The sequence below is a fragment of the Pezoporus flaviventris genome, unplaced genomic scaffold (genome assembly GCF_033815535.1).
Source record: "Pezoporus flaviventris isolate CSIRO_AGI_PZ_B2104156 unplaced genomic scaffold, CSIRO_AGI_Pfla_v1 ptg000015l, whole genome shotgun sequence".
NCBI lineage: Eukaryota > Metazoa > Chordata > Aves > Psittaciformes > Psittacidae > Pezoporus > Pezoporus flaviventris.
Genome location: NW_026892563.1, coordinates 13,410,016 through 13,432,416, shown reverse-complemented (window position 1 = coordinate 13,432,416; position 22,401 = coordinate 13,410,016). Strand labels below are relative to the sequence as shown.

Here is a 22,401-nt window from a genome sequence, read left to right as displayed (position 1 = left end):
ATCTGTGATCAACCCAGTGACAGCAGTTACCTGTCCTGTCCTCAGAGAATTTTCCTCCTCTGTGACTAGCACATGGACTCATAACACACAACATCAAAGCTAACGAAGAGAAGGCAGGGCAGGGCAGAAACCTCTGTGGTGAGCAGGAGTGTCACAGGGAACAGGCCCTGCAGGATAGGCATGCTACAGGCTCCAGCATCCCTCCCATCCTCAGGTAAGAGCAACAGAGCAATTCTTGGGACCAGCCCTCAAATTCTCAGAGGACATGGCTAAAATAACGATTTGATGACACAAGAGTCCTGCCTTTAGCTCATACTGCCATCTCAAAAACAGGGTCACCTCGTGACATGCAGAAATGATCCATCACAAACTTGGGCTGCAGATTCCAACTTGTTCACAAATGCTGCAAGCTTCACTCTGTGTAAAGAAACAATTTTCACCAACAGCTAGCAAAGAAACCCACTAGTCAGAGTGTTTTCCTCTGTCCTGTCTAGTTCACAAGGAGTGCAAGCACCGTCCTGTTTCTGGCAAGGTAGTACTACTAAACTTGTACACAACCAAACTCCTCACCTGGACAACCACAAAGCTACACCCTGGGGCTGGGGTTTCCTTAATTGCTTCCCCAACTGCTTTCCCTAGAGCCACCTCTTAAATTAGATGAATACAAAAACCACAAAATTTTAACAACCACCATCATACAGCAGGTACCTCAATCTCCCACCTCACCACTCCCACCCATATCATCAAGTATGTCAGATGGCAATTTCTCACCCTTTCTTGAGGGCCAAGAAAAATATGCATTACCAATGTACTGTACCAGAGTCAAAAGGTTTTCATCTTACACATGCAACTGTCCTTCACAAGGCTGAAATTACAGGGTTTCTTAATCCTAGATTCTCATCAGCATGGGATGTAGGTTAACTACCAGGAAATCTGTTGAGCTCCATTACTGACATTCAACATCTTCTGTTGGAGGAGAGGCTACAAACTGTCAGCAGACCAAGCTCCTGGCCTCACATCTGCATTTCAGCTCCAAGTTTAAGACTTTTACCACACTCCTAGCCTAAATATAGAAAAGCATTTGCTCCATTTATTGACATCCCATATGTATGCATATCCAATGATGTTCTGCAGAAATAATTGCTTCTAATTCAGCATAGCTAAGGACATTCACCACCTTCTTAGAGTAAGGGGGACACCATATGTATGAGAACATGATCATTAACAGTACAAATCAGGACTATCCAAGCTAACTTCTGGGAAACAGCAAGGACTCCATATAGCACAAGAGCCTTCAGGCACTCAGATGGACCTCACACTAGGCTAGATCTTTGTCACGAGAGCCGGTAAGCCACTCCACCAGGCCAGCCTGGTGGTTCAGGCAGTCTCTTGAAAGACAGAAAGTCAGCTCAAAAGCATCTGCTCCAATTATGTAAAGTTAGGTCTGTTTATCTCAGCACTCTCTAATAAAAGGTTATTGCACCTGAGGGGGTAGAACTGCTCACCCACACATACCCCCTTCTTCTTTGTCCAAGACCTAGTGTAATCCAAGAGCACTCAATTGATTCAGTGATATCTGAACAAGATGCTTCAGATCCCTGATAGGTGGATATTGAACAGAGGGGGGTGAATTGCTACACGAGATCACAGTCTTTGTGGCTATGACACTGCATTCTTACATTACACAACTATACACATAGTAGAAACTACTTCACATTTTATTCTTGTCAAGGCAGCTCCTGCCAGAATTAGGACTTTAAGGACCAGAACTGACAATACCACTCCTGACACTTCACAATTTTCATCCAAAGAGAGCTTTGCTGAGGCAGGTTCTTTACTTAGAATGAATTACCAAAATCATACCCTGGAGCTGAAGGCTTTGTACTAATGCACTCAACACTCTAATCTTAAGGGGGCGCTTCCAAACAGAAGGAATATGAGAATTCATGCAACATCCTACAGCATGAGAAAGACTCGTGGCCTCTGAGACACACAATAAGGACAAGACTGCAATTTTGAGAGGACATAAACAGCAAGTTCCGCTACACTGCTGAACACTGATATTCTCAAAACGAGTTACACCTCAACAATGGCTTCTAGAGTACCTAAAATTTGAGTACAGAATGTTTAAGTGTCCAGATACTCAACAGAGGACAGCTGTAAAGAGACCTAGAGAACTACTCATGGTTCATAGGTTAATTCTGAGTACTTTTAATGGATTGTACAGATTCCTAGACCTGGTTTTATGAAGTATGTTCTATTCCATATAAACATGATGCTACCTGGAAGATGAATGCATATCTTCTGCTCTGTGATGAAGCAACAAGTGATCCAATAAGGCTCCTACTAATAAAAAGATGTATTTCCTGGGTAATTGCAACATGAAAAAAAGCAGAATGCAGTCCAAGTTTTGCTCACAGGTCTCTCAATTTTCACAGACACACTAGGATCATATTGCAATAGAAGGATGTTCCAGTAACACAAAATTGACACATTTTACTTTCTGGGATATAAAAATCTATTTTCACACTTCCTCCTATAGAAATATGCCATAAGTGAAAAGCGATTAAATAGAAGCTAGACAGAATCCCTATCATATAAAAGGAAGGTAAAGGGTAAAAACAGAGATGATGATGTCTCAGCTAAAACCTTTCTTATACAGCAAGAATTTTCCCTACATTCCCTTTCCCATAGCCAAGTACACCAAGTTAGTTACATTAACTAACAGGCCTTTTAAATAGCTTAAAAGAAAAAGCAAACAAAAAATAAAAAATCACATCAACTTTAATCGCCATAATTCCACCCTGAAGAAGAAAGCCTAAACACAGTAGGCAAAAAGAAAATCCCGTTTCAAGGAAAATACTATCTCAAGGATTTATATATCATGCATTAGAGATTCCTAGAACTGAAGCGCTAACACCTGCATGCTGCTAGAAGCTTAGGCATATCTTAAATGCATTATCTGCTGCAAGCAGGATATTGGCCTATCACACTAACTGAAAACCCAAATCCGAGTAAAAGGTTAAAGCAGTCTTCTTCCATAATTCATCTTACATTTAAAAACAGTCCGCAATCGGATCAGTTCCTTTCAGCATGGCAAAAGTTGTAAGCCAACAGAGTATCACAGTGATGATTCTTCAGTCTTCATCTTTTTTGTTTGTCCATTTGCATCATGCTGCAAATCCTGCCTTTTCTTTTTCTTCTGCTGTAACTTTTCCTCTTTCTTTTGTAGGTAAGTGTCCACATCCTCAAATGAAGCCTTGTAGAGATTGCTGTAGTAGCTCTCTGCACCAATAAAACCTACAATCGGGCAAAGCAAGAACACAAGACAAGTGTTGATTCCCTTAATGGTCTCATCAGCCACTTCCTGTACTGCAATTCTGGATAGCGGCATTTCAACTCATTTACTGTGATCCTATCCAGTTCCTTAAATACCAGCATTTACACTGTGTAAGCCTGGTTTGTGTTGGTAAGCTTCTGTTTAGCATCCACACAGTTAAGCATAACCTTCACTTTTTGGCTAAAAAATCCATGCACAGGCAAGCACCTGACATTGAGGCAATGAGTGCACACAGCTCTCTTTACACGTAGGAGATCTGCAGACTTCAAGACTTCTGTTTTTAAAACAACTGCTGTTGCATCTTATTGTTAAGACATCCCACTGAGTTGTTCCCCAAGATCTATGCACTGCAAAGGTGTATGCTACCTAACTGTGCTTCTCTCCTAGACTTCTCTCCATGAATATTAACTTAAAAGAAACCCAAGCGTAGAATTCAAATAGTGATGTCCTACAGCACATATGCATTTTCTAAGCATTCACTCCCAGTTTTGTTACACCTTCCATGAATTCAGCATAATATCCATCATACCATCTCCAACACTGTAAGTTTAGACAAGTTTAACAGGGAGCTAACTGCTATTTAAATAGCCCAATCAGATTGTTTCTGCAGAGAACAGAGAACTGGACTAGCTGGCTATGTCCAAATTTCCAAATGGTATCTGACAAAGTCAGCGACCTCTAGGTCTCTCTGTATTCCTATGTTTTCCCACTTCCCAAAGTTCTTGATCTTAAAGGATAAACGGAAAGAAATCCAGTATTTGCCAGGGTTCAGTCCTGAAGCTGGTGTGCTACTCCACAGTAATGTATGCGCAGCATCCCCCGTTTCTGGGTAGACAAACAAAGTAACTTTCGCTTGCTGGAGCACAGCAAAGGGCAGCTTTTACTTTTGAGGGTCTTATGTAACCAATTTCGTTGTTGGCTTTTGGCCCTGGAATAAATTGTGCACTGTCAGTTTGAACATCCATGCCACTCTCTCTTTGACTAGTCTGCACTAAATCTTGCTCTGTCTTTTTCTGACATCAGTTATTAGAGAATGTCAAACTGTTCAACAAATACTTCAAGACCAACCTATGTATCGTAAGTCCTACAGAATCAGCAATCAGGTGAACCAAGTTTATAAAAGAACTACATGCAGGCATTAAGACTGGGTTAAACAATAGAATGATCCCGTTTTTCAAAACGAGTAGCTACCTTTTCAAGCACTAATTATGCAGTGGAATAAGTGCTCATCAAATGAGCCTCCCCTTACTAATTAACAATAACAGACACTGTCATCTGAGCAGTAGTCCCCCTTTCCCAGCTGCAGATGTAGCCAGTTACCAGGTTTCACAGCAATCTGCTACACGGTTTCATTGCATTCAGAATCTTTTCCCCCCTGCCTGCCCTTTTTACTTCTTTGTTGTAAGTATGAGGTCTCATTTTCACTCAAGACCTTATACTTCTAATTATCTGCCTGGCTGTAACTACCACGACTCAGACATCTACATGTAAACAGTCTCCCTTCCAAAGCAATACCTGATTTCCTCTTAGATTTCAAAGACTATACCAACTTAACGACAGCTTACTGACAGCTACCCCCTAAACCATCCAGTACTGAATATTAAGGAGAATTTACATTAGACTGCAAATTCCTGCAACTCTTCTATCTTTACATATGACCAGAAAGAAAAGACCACAGGACCAATGGAGACTAACACCTTTTTTAAGGAAGGTTCCTAGTCTCCTAGCAAAGTACAGGAAAGAAATTTCAATTAATCAACTCTCAAAATATAATGAAACATCCACTAACACATGCTGCAACCTTTCTCTACCCTGTAGCCACCACTGCCATAATTTCAGGTTCTAAATAAAGTTAGGTGCTGTTTTGTTTTTTTTTTTTTAGTACAAAAACCCCTAGAACCATAGGCTGCTTCTGAACTAGTATTTTTCTGCCAGAGACTGAGGGTGGGGCAGAAATCAAGAACAAAATGAATGAACCCTGATACCAAGCAATTTCATCTGTGATACCATCCAGGGTAACACCCTCCAGCTACAGCAAGTTCCACATAATCTACCTTGCCAAGTTGGACCCAAATGGCCCATCTTTACAGGAAAGCTGCTCCTCCCATGGCTATTCCATTCTTACTATCTCCCCTGTACTCCTGATAAAGTGTCTTGCCAGGTAAGGACAAGATGACAAACAACAATATTTGATATTACAGCAGTTAGACAGACTCCAGCTGCTCTGTCATAGGGTGTTTACATACATCCCTGTGATAAGTTCTCTTTGCAAAACAGTTATAATGCTACAATTCAGATCTAAATACCTACATGGTCTTTGATAACAGTAATCTGAACACACTTCATGATCTGCACTAACCTCCATACCAGACAGAGCTTGAAACTGAGAAAACTGAAAGACTGACTTCAACAGCTACCTGAACTGACCTGAACTCTCATCTTGCTCCTAAATTTTATGCTTTAGCTGTAAAAATTGCATTTCCTGGGCCTTTCAGCCAAATTTCTCACCTTCAAACACTGCCCAGTTGTCTTTAAGATATTTTGTCATCTTCTGTAATCCCTTGTCATCAGTTACAGCCTAGGAAAAGAAGGGACACTGTTTATTATTCCCAAAATATCATGCAATCTCATGTTTCATAACACACTGAAAATGCAGCTCTCAGAGGAGTACAGTGAAAAGGAAAGTGAGCGTAAATCCTCCAAGATCTCTTTTGGGCTCCTTTTTTCCAGGACTGCAATAGAAAGTCACAGTCTGAGAACATGTGTTCTGCTGAGGAAGCTTTCCAGCTTGAAGGAGAAGAAAATGGATTCCCACTTACTACTACCCTGTGAGGAAAAAGAATACCACAAGGAACACATAATGGTCAAAAAAACATACTTAGAAGGTTCATTTGAAACCACTTCACAACTATGCCATAATTAGCTAGGGACTTACAAAGCTAAAAAACGAGCTTCCAGTTGTTGAATAGGCTATTACAGAGAACTTGACAGCACATCCCTCAATTCTGACTCTCTGTTCTCAGCGAAAAAAGAATCCCCTTAATGGTCCCAGAATGCCTTGTCCCCAAAGGAAGGCATAGAGAATGCTGTGTGAAAAGCATTCCTAAGCAAACCACAATGGGATTTTGTGTTTTTGTGGGGTTTTCTTTAAATACTCAGGTGTAGCACACAGAAAGCACAAGTAATGGCTGAAAGCGCAGAATACAGTGGCTGACAATGGCTCTAACTTGATCCTGCTACACCAGATGTCAGCTTTACCAGAGAAGAGACTAGTATTTGTAACAAGCCCTCAGCAGCTTTGCATTATATGCAGAAGAGAAGTAGAATGAGATGCGTATCTATGGCTTTTACTCCATCTCAAGACATAGAGAAGTGTGCCACTTAGCTGTCACAGAACATAGTTTATTCCATTTTTGTTATGGCCTCAAGACAACACAAAACATTCAGGATGTTAGCATAAAAAAGGTATCCACCTTCCACTGTCCATCACATGGTCTGTACAATTGTAGAGGAGCTTCACTGTCTTCCTGCAACATCCATAGCTCTCCTGTTTCCTCAAACGCAATGTCCCAACCTTTATGCTTCAAAGAGATTTGCTGCTTGTAAACTAGCTGCTTGGCAACGGCATCAAGCTGAAAGACGTAGACTGTGGGAATACTTTTGAAAGGAAAAACTTAATTACCATTATTACCGAATCCACCTACAGCCATTACTCGTTCAGCAAACTACAAACACCCACTCTAATTCCAAACAGAGCTGAAGCAAGGCCATTAGGAATTGCAAAAAATACCCAAGCATTTCAAGTGCAGTTTGCTTACATATTTTAAGCAGAAGCTGTAAATACCTAACAGGTCAAATGTATTTTCAAGTGTTATATGAATGAAAAAGCAGTCAACTCTGTCTTTTCTTGAAAAAAAAAAAAAAGTAGTAAAGAGAATTTCATATGGTTTACTAAAGATTTATATAAGGAGTGCTGCATCATGGGCACAGCAGCCTACAGAGGAGGCCTACTTGAAGGAATATGTAGCTGAGCACTAGCCATAACAAAGGAAAAGTAAAGGAACTGCGTGCCTGGGAAGGGAGGAGAGAATGAGAACGACAGGAAACCTTGACATGGCTGAAGAACAGCCATGCACTTATCTCTACCTCTCCCCATAGCACTCATTCCTCTAGCAGGCACAGCCCCTATGTACAGTTTCTTGTCTCCCTCAGACAGGTCCCCAGTGTGCCAAGGCAGAACAGCTCAGCCCTCTCCTATGCGTTTTACCAGATCCATATGACAGCACTGTTTAGAAATGCTGGGCCATGAAGCTGGAAATAAAAGCCTGACGCAGAGCATGGCGGGGCCCCTGGGCTAAGTGACATTGGCACAGGCCTCAGCTGACATGGCTTCCCCTTCCAAGGCCAGTTTGTATGCCCATGCAGAAGGGAAGCAACTTAAGCTCCTTGATCTAGCAAAGAGCAAATCCACTGAGGGGTCAGCTTGCCAATTTCATTGTACAGGCAGCTCTGGCAATTGCTCCCTTTCTTTTTGGCAAGCTTTGTCAGGAAGAACAGCTTCCTTGACAGGCTTAAGATGCTGTGGAGAGGGAAAAAGGGCTTGTCCATCCCTGCAAGACATTTCCCTGCCAGCTTAAACCCTTCAGCTGCTGAGCACTCTCTCCTTACATAACACATACATTTGAACCCACAAGTCAGTGTAGGCCCCCCCCCCCCCAATTTTAAACTGAAGCAATGTTGAGGTTTTAAACAGAATGGCCAATCCCATTTACAGGAGCAGAATATAGTAGCAGAATTTTGGCCACTCCATCACCACAGCACCCTGAACAAAACAGGACACAAAACACATGGGTTAAGCACAGCAATTAAGGGAGACATCCTGAGCACAAACCAGGGCTCACATGCATCCTAGCCTTGCATTTCCTCCTGTGAAGGAATGGCATCACAAAGTCTGCAAAATTCAACTAAGCTGGGTAACCCTTGCACTCACCTCTGAACTCAGACCAAGTACAATGAGGACTCAAGAGACATGCCTGAGATGCCTGAAGATCCACAGTACCAAGTACTGCAGGCCGGGGGGAGTTAGAGCAGCCAACAGGGAAAGCTGCTCTTGCCTTTGCAAAAAGCTGCAACAATTTGACCCACTATTTCATTTATTCTTACCAGTCAAATAGAATGGCAACAAAACCACCTTGAGAGCAGTAGGTTATTCTTGACACAGTGTATTTCTAGTAAGAAAAGAAAAAGAAATATCCTTGTAAGTTAAGACCATTTATGGACAGAAAATTCACATTCCATTTCATGTCTTGGCTTTTAAAATTTAGCAGATGTATTAATTTACAGTAAGTAAAGCAACATAATTACCTTTAAACTACAGTCAAGTATATTTTTGTACCAGTATTTGCTGCTTTATTAAGTTTTCCATACTTCTCCCTTCACAGCCATCCAAACAGAAGTCAAATGTAAAGGTTTTAGTGAAGTACCCTTAGTGAATAAGCTAACAATTGAACGAAAAGTATGCCACCCTCAAACATCCTCTCTTGTAATGCTAATGGCAAACCATCAACATTGAGCCTGCTCAGCCAGGATATCACACTAGCAACTTAGAGATTATAAACATAAGCCATTAGCTGCTTTAAAAAAAAGGAGATAGCGATGCATAGCTAATATCCTTGCTGCACTGTCTGCTTTTTCAACATGTGTCTGGGTGAAGCCATACCACTTAACAGAAAACATGTTCTGAAGAACAAGACAAGACTGCCAGAGGCCATCCTCCTCATAAAAAAAAAATAAATAAAAAACCCCACAGAAAAATCCCCCCCACAAGAACAATAAAAAAATACTGGCAACACACTCCCAATTTAGAAGATACCTTATTTTATCTGTCTGGGAGAGAATTAGAGAAAAATCTTTGCTGCATAAACCATACTACTTGAAATATTCTGCAACTGATTTGAGGCTCCTAGAGTGGGAAGAACTTGGGAGGAGCAGGGAAAGTGCAAGAAGATGCCCTAGGGTGCTTTTACAAAAGTGTCTGTTATATAATGTGAAAGACAAAACTGCAAAGGCAAAAGGCTGATTCTCAAGTATATTTTAGAAGCAGCGATACCCAGCGCTTCTGATTAGTATAATCCTCCCACTAGAGATGTAGCTAGTTATTCCCTATAGGGCAGGGAATACATCATCTTGATGCTCTGCTGGCAGAATTCAGATGCATCCTCAAGTCCCTCTTGAGCCCTCACCTCTTTCCCTAATGCAACACTGGTCACTATACAGAACAGAACTTCTGTTTCATCAGCTTAAGTTGAGTTTGGGAGTAAACATGGGATTTTACCCTTTGAGCTGCCAGCTGACATAGAGGCATTGTCAGGCTGTTTGTTTTGGAATGTTGCAATCAATGTAGGAAAGCAAAACAAGCTGTACAGCTCCCAAAATTCAAGTCAGCAAGTTTAATACCAGAAGCTATTTTGTCAACAGTACTACTAAAAGATAAACCAACTGCAGAAAAGTTAGTTAATTGATGGCATAAATATAGCTGTGTAACTATAAATATGCACTGTGGAACTCTAATTTTCATCTATATTTATATCATACCATGAGAAAAAAAAATAAAACCCATTGTGACATACTATCTTAAGCAAGAACAGCAGCATGCACACACTTTTCACTCATGTACTTGACTGCCTGTTTGTACAGAAGAGGAGCCCTTTATGAAAAACCTTATTAAAAGGCTGATGTTTCAGAGCTCTTGGGAAACACACGGGTCTAGTCTCTTGCTACTCTGCAGAAACAGTAAGTTGTTAATCCATATTTAGCATAAGGACCCAGGACCCCTGTTTCACACGGACGTAAAAAAAATGCTTACAGTTCCAAATGCCAGGTAGGATAAGTGGGCTGAATCAGAAAGGCTTTCTGTAGATAACACATCTAACTAATAATACATCTAAATGTGGCTACTGCACTACGGAGCCATTTACACCACAGCTTTATGTGTAGAAGTGACAGCTCTTACTGTAACCACCAGTGGGTTCTTTAGGCATTTAAGGGAACAAGCCAAGATAAATATATATAAACCTAAAAACTGAGGCAATTATTTCTCATAACAAAGCTCTGCCTCTCTGTCTGTGTCATGGCAAACACACAGGGTAAATGCAGTGATGGGAAGAGCCCACCTACACAGCTGAGTGCTTTGTCAGAGAGACAAAGGGTTCTGTGAACTTGAGGTACATAGCAGCTCTCCTCCAACCTCACCAGGGGAGGGAGGAGGAAGCTTTTTTGATTTGAACCAAGTGCTATTCACAGCTGGACAGAGACAAGAAAGGGCATCTTCTTTGCAAGCTCTTTCCTTTCCATGTGTGGGTAAGTCAACTATAAGCACAGTGAATGCAAGCCCCAGAGCAGTATCTTGTTCAAGGACAAGCCTATGAAATCAGTTAACTTCAAGAAAAGCTGTAAGAGCTGTCTGTGATAAACAGATAAACAGTTCACTTGATACTCTCTGAACTTATTCAGCATTTATGTGACACTTATCAGCCTGCCAACACATTAAAATTAACTTCTGATATCAACTGTGAGAAGGGGTGACCCCATGAAAAATTAATGTACTGGACTACTGGGGTAGAGTTGTGCAATTCATGTTCTGGACTTTAAACAAACCTCTGCTGAGAGACTGCATGAGGTGAAAGCTCCGAAGTGGGAAAAATACAGCACTATGAATTTAGAGAATTACTCCCATTCTAGTGGGAAAATGAACCAAGGATCTGCAATCCATCAACTGAAACCACCGCTACACTGTAAAAAATACTCCCGTGTTCCCCAAACAGACATGTATTCATCATCTGCCAAGCAAAATAACCCACATTTATGTGTTCACATGACACACCATTACTGGTGATTCCATTATCATTGTGCTTCAAGTTGTGTTTCAAGCTTCACTGCATTCACAGCAGTTATCAGTGGTAAAAATGAAATGCAAAGCAAAAGAAAAGAAAAAAACACTTAAACCCCCACCTCACCTCTGGTTGCCAGTCATTCGCAGACAGCATGCTAATTACAACCTAAAAAGCACTGACTCAAGAGACTGTTCACTTAAATTCAGGCTAAAAATGTCACTCTAGGTTGTGAAGATGATCTTTGATACACCTGGATGTGTAGCATAACTGAATACTACCACCAGACATCATCTCTGGATCATCTTCTGGAACTATGATGCCAGCAAAACACAAGTCTTTCCCCTTTGGTCCTGTTGATCATAGGGAAAGTACATATTCACAGCTGTGTAGCCATACAACACAAATGTGGCAATGCACCACATTAAGGTTTATATCTGTCATTTATCTATCTGTAATTGCTGGGACATGATGCCTGATCACTGTTCCAAGGATGTACAAATTCTAGAGGCCAACTGAGTCTCCTGCACTGCTCAAGCATCATGCAAATTTAGTGTCAGAGACAGATTTTGGAATGCTTGTAAGAGTAGGCAATTAGCAGAATTTTGTAGATTAAAGCAACAGGCAAGCCTGAGGCTTCCAAGACCACTGTTAGGAGAGGCATATGACAGTGGATAGAAGAACTACAAAACACTGCAGGAATACAGTTTATTAACTGCTGTGTTATATTTATTAACCCACAGTTGCGGCTTTTCCCCTTCTGTCATTGCTTACTCACACCAAGGTAAAGATGCTAAACAGCGACTCCTCAAACAGTCAAAAAGCACTCCAAATTTCTATGAAAGACTCCATCATAAAGAGTATCCTATGGAACACACCTTATCAAGTGTGTTAAGAGACAAGGCAAGTATTACTAAACTACATTCAGAAGTCTTCAAGAACATTCTTAGAGAGGTGGAGATTATTTTTAAATCAATTCCTGCTCTCAGCAACAAGGTTTGTATTTTTCCCTCTAACCTCTGTTAGTTTATCCAACACTACATTTGAGGTTTATGATATAGTTTAATATTATTTTTTACAAACTTGTAAACAATGGAGTTAGGATTCAGCGTGAGATCAAACACTTAATTTACATGCAAGCTATCCTACTAAATGCTAAGCTAGTCTAAGCAGCAAGTAGCATTTTTAAAATTAATATTAGGATTCCCCATTTCACAGCTAGATCCTTACTAGTCCTTGATGATCCAATAAAGCTAGAAGTCAAAGTATTTTAACATAAAACCATTTTTCCCTCCAACAGAAATGCCTTGCAACATTACTTCAGACATGGATTTAGTGGTTATCAAACCACCTTGTTTCAATAAAGCAGTCTCATTAGCTACTTTTGAACACAAAGATAAAACACTTTGGCTTTGAAACTCCCCAAGCTGCTTATTTCCAGAAGTAATTTTGTAGATTTGCTTCAATCTTCATACTCCCCTCCCCATTCAAATCCTCCTGCACCCAGAATGTAAGAGGATACCAGCTATATGGGCTTGTCTCCTAATTTGGTACACCCCATTTTTTGCTTATGAAAAACATAAGCAGTAGCTGCTTCAAAGATTTAAAGCACCAGACTCAAGCTGATATGCTTTAAAGCACATCTGAGATAGAGACCTCTCATAAAAGAGGTGCGCTTTAAAATATACTTTCAAGTTCAGAAGCAGGTTAAATTGTCCATATAGATACTAACTTGAGTTCCTGCTAACAAGAACTCTAGGCCTCAACTAAGATTCCCATTTGAATGCTGTGACATAAGTAGCAGCTGCCTTTCTGGGCTTATATACAGACAAAAGTTGCACATTATTACTCCCACACGAAGAACAACTTGCTGATGTCTTCTGCACAGAAAAAAAAATGCTGGAATTGTCAGGTCTGTCCCTAGGGGCTTGGTCCTAGGGACAAGAATGAATGCTGTTTCACTGCTAATAGGGTTGTATGCCAGTTCATGTGACAAGAAAGAACAAAACCAAAGACTGAGTACTACCAGAACCACTGCTCACATTAGATTAGCATCCCAAATCACAGTAGCACCACAAAGGCTATATGATACCACTCATGTACAGGCTGCAAGCTAAGAAGAACTAAGAAGAGAAGATGTTCAGTTTTCACATAAGAGCTCATACTAACTTTTGACACTGCCCAGCTTCAGAACAACCCAAAGGAACAAGCCCAGTGCTTTGTCCCCACAGGGCAGTACCACTGCAGGTGACTGGTTACAAATGTTACAAAACTTCTTTTTGACCAGATAAATTGCAACTTTAACACTTGAAATTCTAAGTTGGGGGTTTGCTGGTTTTTTGTTTGGTTTTTTTTTTAATTGTGTGACTCTTTAGATCTTTCCAATGTTACAAGGTATTTTCTAGCTAAGAGACTAAAGTACCAGTGGTTTTGGAAAAATTTCCAAGTGAAGCTTTGTCCATTGTGCAGAGTATTTGGGAAGAATTACAAACAACTGCTTTTGGTCACCTCTTGGCACTTCTTAGAAATGCACGTAAGTCACAGGAACGGATTTCAGGGACCTTCTTCCTCTCCTGAAATCCCAGGTTACTGGGTTGCTAGGTCTCACATAGCTTCCAAACCCACCGCCAGAAAAGAGGAACTCCTAACAAACACATTTAGGAGTCACACGAATCAGGAGGATAGCAGGGCATACCTGGTCAGTTTTGGCTGCCTCAGTCCCACAGATGCTACTTAGATGACAGCAATACACTTCTTCACCACTTTTGTACTCCCAGAGTCTCAGAGTTGAATCCTGGACAGATGGAAGGCGACACAAGCATATTACTAACATCACCTCAGGCAAAGAGAGGCTGCTTGTGGCCTTCAGCTACTTCCTATTTCCCTGAGCAGCTTCCCACATTAAGACCTCAAATTCCAGATAAAGCATTTTAATTAACATAATTATCCCACTCTATTCTAAATTATTCAATCATGCTAACTTTAATACTCCTTTTGAAGTGGAAATTGCATAGCTGGAGGAGTGCATTTCAAGTTTGTCTCAAATAGCAAAGCAATACATGTGCTCAGCATTTTAATGGCAGTTCTTCCAGGTTGCACTTCTCTGCCCTTACTCTTGTTATCACCCAAATTCTCATTTGATTTAGTAATCTGCTGGAAAGAAGCTAAACACCTCTCTGGAAAAACAGTCCTCAAAGAGCATTTGCTAAGAATAAATACAGCCATACACAGCACTAATGCAGAGTTCTTTAAAGAATTATCACAGAATCAGAAGAACAAGAGACAAGAGCCATAGGGTAGCAAGAGCAGCAGCTGAAGCAAAACGCTAAGAATTATTGCAGTCTTCACATCTTCACAGAAACATTGTTTCCTATGCAGTTTTGGTAGTCTGAGAAAACAAAGCACATTGTTTCCCTTCTTTTAGACCAACTCCATCTACTCCCTCTGTACAGGTGTGGCATGACAGCAGAATGCCATCTATTTAAGAAAAGAGAGAGGGAGGAAGGGCAGGAAATACTTCTTCAGTCCTCATCCAAGCATTATGTAGCACTGCACTGCAATCTCTACACAACATGGATGCACTATGAGGACATACCAGCAAGAACATAATTCAAAGGAAGTCCCACAAAGGAAAACAAGTGGGAGGGTTTAAAGGGAACAACTTTATCATCTTAAAAGCTCTAAAAAAAATCCTAAGGCCATTCATTCTCAAGACACTCATCATGGCAGTAATACCTATTCACTTCAAAGTTCTTTAATAGCCCAATGATTAAAGTTTGCATTTCAAAGCAAGAATTAATGATGAAGAAACACTGAGGACTTTGTGATTTCTCCATTCCAAAGATCTTATGAACCTAGCCTTGCTATAAGCACAGTAAATGGCTCTTATATTATCTACCAATAGAATGGTTAACACTGAACAGAAAGCTGAGAAAGGGGGAGGAGAGAGTTCATGCTGTAAATCACGAAGATTATTCCAAGTATCCCAAAGAACTATGGGAAACACAAGCAAACAATGGTTTTAAAGTCTAAACTTTCAAAAAAAATACTTTTTTGAAGAAATTGCCATACATACCCCAGAAGCTGACAACAGCAGATCAGGATAGTTGGGTATTACAAATATTTTGCTTACAAACCTAAAGGGAAAGCAGTCAAAAGCTAAAATCTCTTGCATGACACTCTGGTCTTTAAACACACACAGTAAATGAAAACATCAATTTCAAAGAGAACCTTATAATAAACAGATTCTCCACATCAAGCTAATGAGGAGGAAGAAAAAATGTGTCTACAGTACTTAATACAATGTATATATACTACACATTCTACTGACTTTCTACTTAACAGAAAAAAGTATTTCCCCACCTGCCCTCAAGGAATTATGACTTCCTCCTGCCTGAGAACACTGCCACTGGAGACAGATTTACTCAGGTAGCATGTTCCCCTTTCTCTTTTCTATGCGAATACTTGTAAAAACGGAGTCTCTATCTTCTTTGTAGCCACCCTTTAAGTACTGGAACATGGTGGTAAGGTCTTCCCTGAGCCGTCTTATCACAAGGCTGAACAAACCCAGTTCTCTCAGCCTTTCCTCATATGCAGGCTTCCCAGCCCTTTAATCATCTTTGTAACCCTTCTCTGGACCTTCTCCAACCTGTCCAAAGCAGGGTCCAAGTGGGGACCAAAACTGGACACAGTATTCCAGATGCAGCCTGACAAATGCTGAGTGGGATAATGACATCTTTATCTCTGCTGGTGATGTAATCCAGCATCATGTTGGCTTTTAAAACACAACGGATGCTTTTAAAACACAACAATGATGACCCGTATAAAACTGACCTGATCAAAGACTATTTAGGTCTTTAACATTAGTCTCTTGCTTTTATACTATGCCAGTTCTGCAGGTTAGACTACAAAATCTTATTAAAATCAGACTGACACTCCAAATTAATCTGTATCCTAAATGCTTTATTAAAACACTTTGGTGGGCAAGTTTAGATATGTTGCTACCCATATCTCAAGTTTCCCAGTCACACTGGCTTTCTTTCACTCCTGTTTCCAATACAGTGAGTGGACTGCACCATGTTGCATCATCTTGTGGAAAAGTGTGCCTAGAACAGTGTTTTTATCCCCAAGTAACTCAGCAGCCCCACAAGGAGAATTAGGTATATTCTCCACTCTGTGCAGGGTCATGCCTAATGGAAGGATCTTCACTTGAAAATGGAGAAGAAAGAAAAGATCATCCTTCCCACTTTATCCAGAGTGAACCATGCATTTTATTAGACTTGACAACACAACAGCACATCATATTTCTACAGGGATATCCCTATGATCTACCTTCCACAAATCCTTCTACTTGCCTTTGAGTTCTTGCCCATAGCAATAGAACCAATCTCACGAAAAACACCACATTAAAAAGCACGATTCCTTGAATCTACTTCATGGGACCATTCTGCAGCCCCCAGCTCCCAGCAGTCTCATATCCAGGCAGAAAGAGTGCTCTATCTTTCCTATTGATACAGATGTGGTTTTATTGTATCACCACAGAACCTCCAAGTCTGACCTCAGCATTGAGATGCTATTAGTGTATGTCCAAACCACAAATACTTCCTAAGATTTCTCTTCCTAAGACTGAAGGTAGCCTTCATCCTGAACTAACAATCTCCAGGCTCTGGAGTCTTTTATGGCCAGCAGGTCAAGGGAGGTAATCTGCACAGCTGCTCTGCTGAGTAGAGATTACTGGATACATTAATCCCCAGTACAGTAGATTACTGGATACAGTAATCCCCCCCCTGGATTACTGTATCCAGCTCTAGAGTCCTTAATACAAGACATGGACCTGTTTGAGCAGATTCAGACTAGATACAAGGAAGACATTTTTTATAATGAAGGTGGTGAAACACTGGAAGGTTGCCCAGAAAGGTGGCACATGCCCCATTCCTGGAAACATTCAAGGCCAGGCTGGATGTGGTTCTGAGCAACCTGATCTAGCTGAAGATGTCCCTGCTCATTGCAGGAGGGTTGGTTGATGACCGTTAAAGGTCCCTTCCAACCCAAACCATTCCATGATTCTAACTCAGATCTAGCTGTTGTTTAATATGATCTGAGGAGACAATAACTTCATCCATTGATGCACAGTGAAGAGCTGCATGCAGTAACCTATGCACACAACAAACTTACTCTTTGTGCCCCAGACAGAATGATACAATATAATAAGGAGCCTTTGCCAAGCTGATTCTGATCTTCTCATCTCTGTCTGCAGTTAAGATGTATCGGTCATCAGGACTCAGCGCCTGTTGGTGAAGGGAAGGAGAGATTTGGTGCCCAGTAGTTCAATGCTTGTTTTAATATAATTCTTCCTAACCAGGAGAAAAAAAAAGATAAGCAGTAAACTGTTTCTTCTGACTCTGAATGGCAGGTGCAAACATTAAGCCATGCTTTTGTACCGACAATAGAAGTACAAATATTATGATAGTGACTTTCTTATTTACTAAGACAAGTGACACTGACTACCATGTCCAGGGAAAGACACTAACCTGCAACAGTACAGGTGGAAGTCCCACTGCATCTTAAAAAGAAACAAACTTACCACATTGGAGAGCTCAACCAACACGACAGACAGCATGAATTCCCATATATCCCTATATTCCTATCACCAAGTCTTCTGTGACTGCACCATGAAGACTTTTTGAACACTCACACTCCAAGAATACAAAACCCTTTGGTAAGCCTGTTTCTTTACCAAACTCTGCAAACACAAACTTGGAATGAAGAAATCCAAACCATATACTTCACTTATATAAAAAGGAGCTCCCAAATCTGGGACAAGAGCAACAATGAAAGATCCAAACACAAGCAAGAATGAAGAATTGTACGCTAAGTACACAGACACATATACTTACAACATCCAGTAGCAGAGACAAGTGACCCAGCTCAAGTTTTCCATCTGCTTGGGGTTCTGTTATTGAGTAAGAATAGACATCACCAGACTTGTCCGCAACCAGAATCTTATCCTCTGCAGCTGTAATAACCAGGGAAGTGCATCTCCTGGTCACACACCTGAAAGAAAAACAGCAGAGTTTGAACAGCTCTGGATGGCACCTACAGCAAGTCTGGATTCAGACCCAGTTAAACAGACCATGAGATAAAAAGCTCTCAAATGCAACTTTCTTGAAATGGCAGCAATGAGAATAATGTTAAGGGAAGGTATGGGCCAAAACAGCCCTTTTGAGACCTATTATATGACTAAACTATGTACTAGCAAACAGCAGAGGGGTGGGAGAAAAAAGAGAGAGACCATTAAAACTGCATGCCTGCACTTTGCTTAGGTACTTTCTCAACTGAGCATTTTGTCTAGGCAGCCTGCCAGTACTCTACAGAAAGCTGGTAGACTTTCTTGCACTCTCCACAATAAAAATAAAAGTTAAACACATAGAAAATAGAAGACAACGTAGCAGTTCTCCTAGTAAGGCCTCTGCAGCAAGACATCTAGAAACTGTGCTGAAACTATTTCTCTAGTTGACAATTTTTACCATAAAAGGCAGCTCTCCTTTATGAGCCTCACAGGCTCTTCCTCCTTGCATCCAGTCAGTGAGCCACAGTCTCAGGATACCTTGTCCAGGCAAAGCCCTGAACTTGAACACTGACTTTCCCTCATCACCTGCCGGTATCTTACAGTTCCAGTTGCCAGTGCAGCAGGTAACAGTTTTCTTACAACTTTTCAGATAAATGTAAGAACCATGTATGTCAGAAAACAAGTTTTAAAAAAGGTTTAATCACTTAGTCTGAAGAATGCTTCTGCAACTTAACAGCTACTGTTAGTACTGTTATTTTTTGCTTTCCGTAACACCTCTTTTCCAAACCCCTCTATGTCTTATGTGCTAACACAGGACTGCAAACACCAGGAATCACAGAGAATGAACATTTCTATTCACCTACTGTGAACTTTGGTGACCACCTGGAGGCAACAGAATAATACACTGTACTTCAGGTAGGAAGACAGAATTGTAATAGTTTTTAGTGACTGTTTATAAAGGACCAAAGAGAAAACTTATAGGACAAGAATACCTACTGACACATTCCAGGCTCAGGCAGCACAGTTTTAAAATAGATTACCTTGCCAGCAAGAAAAAGTCTTGCACCAAGTTCCTTGTACTGCCTTTAATATTAAGCACAAAGATTCCAAAGTTCCTCGTCTGAAACAAGCTGACTACAAAAGCACCACATGAAAACCTTTATACAGCTTGCCACAAAACACCAATGCAAGGTGCATAGCCCAACTTTGGAGTTCTTTTTTTCATGCAGAGACTTTTTTTTGCCTGTATTCCCAGTTTCCTAACAGGAGGTAATGACATTCAAAAAAAAAAAAATGCAGCTGTCGTCCTGATTGATCTTTCACCAGAAAACTGAAATATCAAACAATTATCCAATGATGTATTACGAGCAAGACATACAAGGCAGAGCAGCAGTGAAAAACAGAAAGCAGAATGAACAGAAGTTTGCCCTCTCTGGTTTTGTCAGTGATTATTTACTCACTACAACATTGGTTAACCCACGAAAGGTCCATCATATACCTCACACACAGCCAAGCTGACAGAGGCTCCACTTTCTTTTGCAACCAGGGCCTCACATTTGTTAGAGATCACCAGAAACAGAGACATCACATGCTGAGGCACTTTCTCACGAAGTCCTTCATTGCCCTCTTACTTTACAGACAATTGTCACAAGCAGCAGCAGAAAACTTGAAACTGGAGGACCTCTAGTGGACAGCTACAGACTGTCTTCAAAGAAGACTGAAGGACAACTGCCAGCATCTCTAAAGATGTGCTTTTAAGAGATTTCTCAAACTCCCCAAAACATCTCTTCCTCCAAATCAACAGAAATGGTCAGTGCACTCATTAAACTCGTCAGCATCACTCTTACAGGCCCACCCCGATGTTCACGAGGCTTATGTAAAGTTTCATGTCTTAAAATGCAAACACTGTCTTCTGGAACAAGAGACAAGACTACCCTTTCTTTGGCCAACAACATAAACATACGCAATTCCATTTTGGTGTGGGGCATAGCATGCATCACTTTCTGACAGATATCTTTGAATTCCCAAGAACATTAGATTTGTTTGAGCAAGTACAAGTTAAAAAAAAGGAAGCTTACTGACAACAAAAGGCAACATCGCAAGTACTACTATTTTATAACTCTAAATTAAGCAGCCATAACTCTGTAACAAAGTGACATGCAACATCCTGCTTCCTTACCTGATGCTAACACACTCCCAAGAAGGCTTCGTACAGAACAGAATCAGACGTTTGTTGTCATCTGTTAAGGCAAAATAATCTCCTGATGGAGAGAAGGCAAAAGCTAGGATGTCATCACTTCCTTTATCTGTCTGTTTTCCATCCTGCCTAATAGAGAGAAGAGGAACCACAGTTCACAACCTGAGAGTTACTGAAATCCTTAAGAGAAGGTTGCTGTCACACCACCAAGAAGAAGCATAAAGAACAAAGTACAGCTATAAAAGTTTTATTTGTGGTTAAAATGTTGGACCAACTTGAACAGTAATGCAAAGAAAAAAACCAAGAGAAAGGAAACTGATAAAAAGACTAAGTCTGTATTGTTACCTGCTAAAAACCAAGTAAACAAACAACACTCCCTAAAAATACAAACAATGAAACAAAACCAACACTAGGGTTTGTGCTAGCAGATCTTTACATAAATTTCAGAGAAAATAGTGAAATTGGATACAGGTAAAACAATGTCCAGTGGTTGAACTTAAACCAAGAAAAACACTTTTTCCAGGGTTTGAAATCTCCTGACTTACAGAACAGATTTGAAGGATGAGTTACGTAACAGGTTTGTGTTTTTTTTTTTTTTTTTTTTTTTTTTAACTTAGATGGTCTAATAAAAAATGCAGCATTTTTCCATAGCTATCTTGATTGAGAAGAGCCATACAGAATCATTGATTAAACTACTAGTGTTTCTCTAAACAAGAAAAAGGTGTAGCCACTCCTCTGGGATGGAAAAGGAACAAAAAAATAATATATATATTCACCAGGGTTAGTAAAAACATCATCAGCTGATAGAGGAGTCATTCCATTAATTTCTTTTCTCATCTTATAATTTCATCACATTATTTTTACCATTATTTTTATCATCTTATCGTTTTTATCGTCTCTCTTATGTTATTATTTCATCATGATCACATAATCTCAGGAGAGGGTGCACCCTCTAAGAAAACAGCAGATTACCTAAACAGATTTTCTCACCCTTCATTTCCTAAGGTGGGCTTCTTTGCATTGACACAATCAAACACGAAGAGACCATCATCACTGCAAACAAAAAAGCAAGACTAAAAACACTGGAACTACAACAACCATGAGCTTAACTATGAATAGCGCCAACTCTTTTGTAACACACTATTATTATTTTCCTATTTTGCAACATGCAGAAGTACCACCTCTGCCGAATGGGCTCCCAAAGAGCTACAGAAACAGAAGTTTAAAAGCTTGGATCGCACACATATACCAAAAAGAAATTCTGAACTGTTGGCAAAGTAACCATGTATTCTGCATATTGGAGAGTTTAGACTGGATTATTAGGAAAAATTGTTCACAGAGAGTATGCTCAGGCATTGGAACAGGCTTTCCAGGAAAGTGGTGGCATCACCGTCCCTGGAAGTGTTTAACAACTACAGACGAAGCCCTTAGGGACACGGTTTAGTGGTGGTCTTGGCAGCCCTGGGGTAATGGTTGGACTTTATGACCTTAAAAGGTGCCTTCCAACCTAGTTACTTTCGTCAAACTCGACGCATTTGCCACTAGCATCTGCCCATCTGCGGGTGCACAATCGTGCCAGAAAACCGTCAAGACTATAAAGCTCAGAACTGGCGCTTCAGTAACAGCAAAGTCTGCCGAGGAGCGCCCCAAGGCCTGCGCCTGGCCGTGCAGGACTCTTCCGAGCGGTGCAGCGGGCCGGCCTCTACTGCTGAGATCTGCATCCCCCCAAGCATCGGCACTGACCCGGGCTCCCTGTACGGCGCCGCCAGGAGCTTCCCGCCACCGCTGGCGGCCATCAGCGCCCCACGGAGCGCCAGCGCCGGGCCGGGACTACGCCGCCGACCCCCGCCGCCACCGCAGCCGCCATCAGCCTCCATCCGTCAACACCGCCACGTGCGGGGCGCAG

The 22,401-nt window shown here is 40.9% G+C and overlaps 1 protein-coding gene and 1 long non-coding RNA gene across 2 annotated transcripts; one reads left to right on the top strand and one right to left on the bottom strand.

Moving 5' to 3' along the window:
• Nucleotides 1-2,494: 2,494 nt before the first annotated feature.
• On the bottom strand, nt 2,495-22,393 carry WDR4 (WD repeat domain 4). The gene is made up of 11 exons (XM_061453493.1): nt 22,239-22,393; nt 21,486-21,548; nt 20,478-20,624; nt 18,126-18,282; nt 17,404-17,516; nt 15,305-15,365; nt 13,925-14,023; nt 8,504-8,568; nt 6,814-6,997; nt 5,849-5,918; nt 2,495-3,300 (listed from the first exon to the last, which is right to left on the bottom strand). The coding sequence occupies exons 1-11, from the start codon at nt 22,370-22,372 to the stop codon at nt 3,122-3,124; spliced, it is 1,272 nt and encodes a 423-aa protein (XP_061309477.1). The 5' UTR covers nt 22,373-22,393; the 3' UTR covers nt 2,495-3,121.
• On the top strand, nt 19,129-20,850 carry LOC133269342 (uncharacterized). The gene is made up of 2 exons (XR_009743421.1): nt 19,129-19,213; nt 20,632-20,850. It is a non-coding gene; the product is annotated as an uncharacterized LOC133269342 (long non-coding RNA).
• Nucleotides 22,394-22,401: the final 8 nt, after the last annotated feature.

Bases quoted from the DNA above. Each gene is read 5' to 3' on its own strand.
- WDR4 (XM_061453493.1), bottom strand. From the start codon at position 22,372: ATGGAGGCTGATGGCGGCTGCGGTGGCGGCGGGGGTCGGCGGCGTAGT. The intron at 21,549-22,238 runs GTCAGTGCCGAT...TTTTGTTTGCAG, and splicing joins GCGCCGTACAGGGAGCCCGG to TGATGATGGTCTCTTCGTGT. The intron at 6,998-8,503 runs GTAAGAATAAAT...TCCTTTCAAAAG, and splicing joins GTTGCCATTCTATTTGACTG to TATTCCCACAGTCTACGTCT.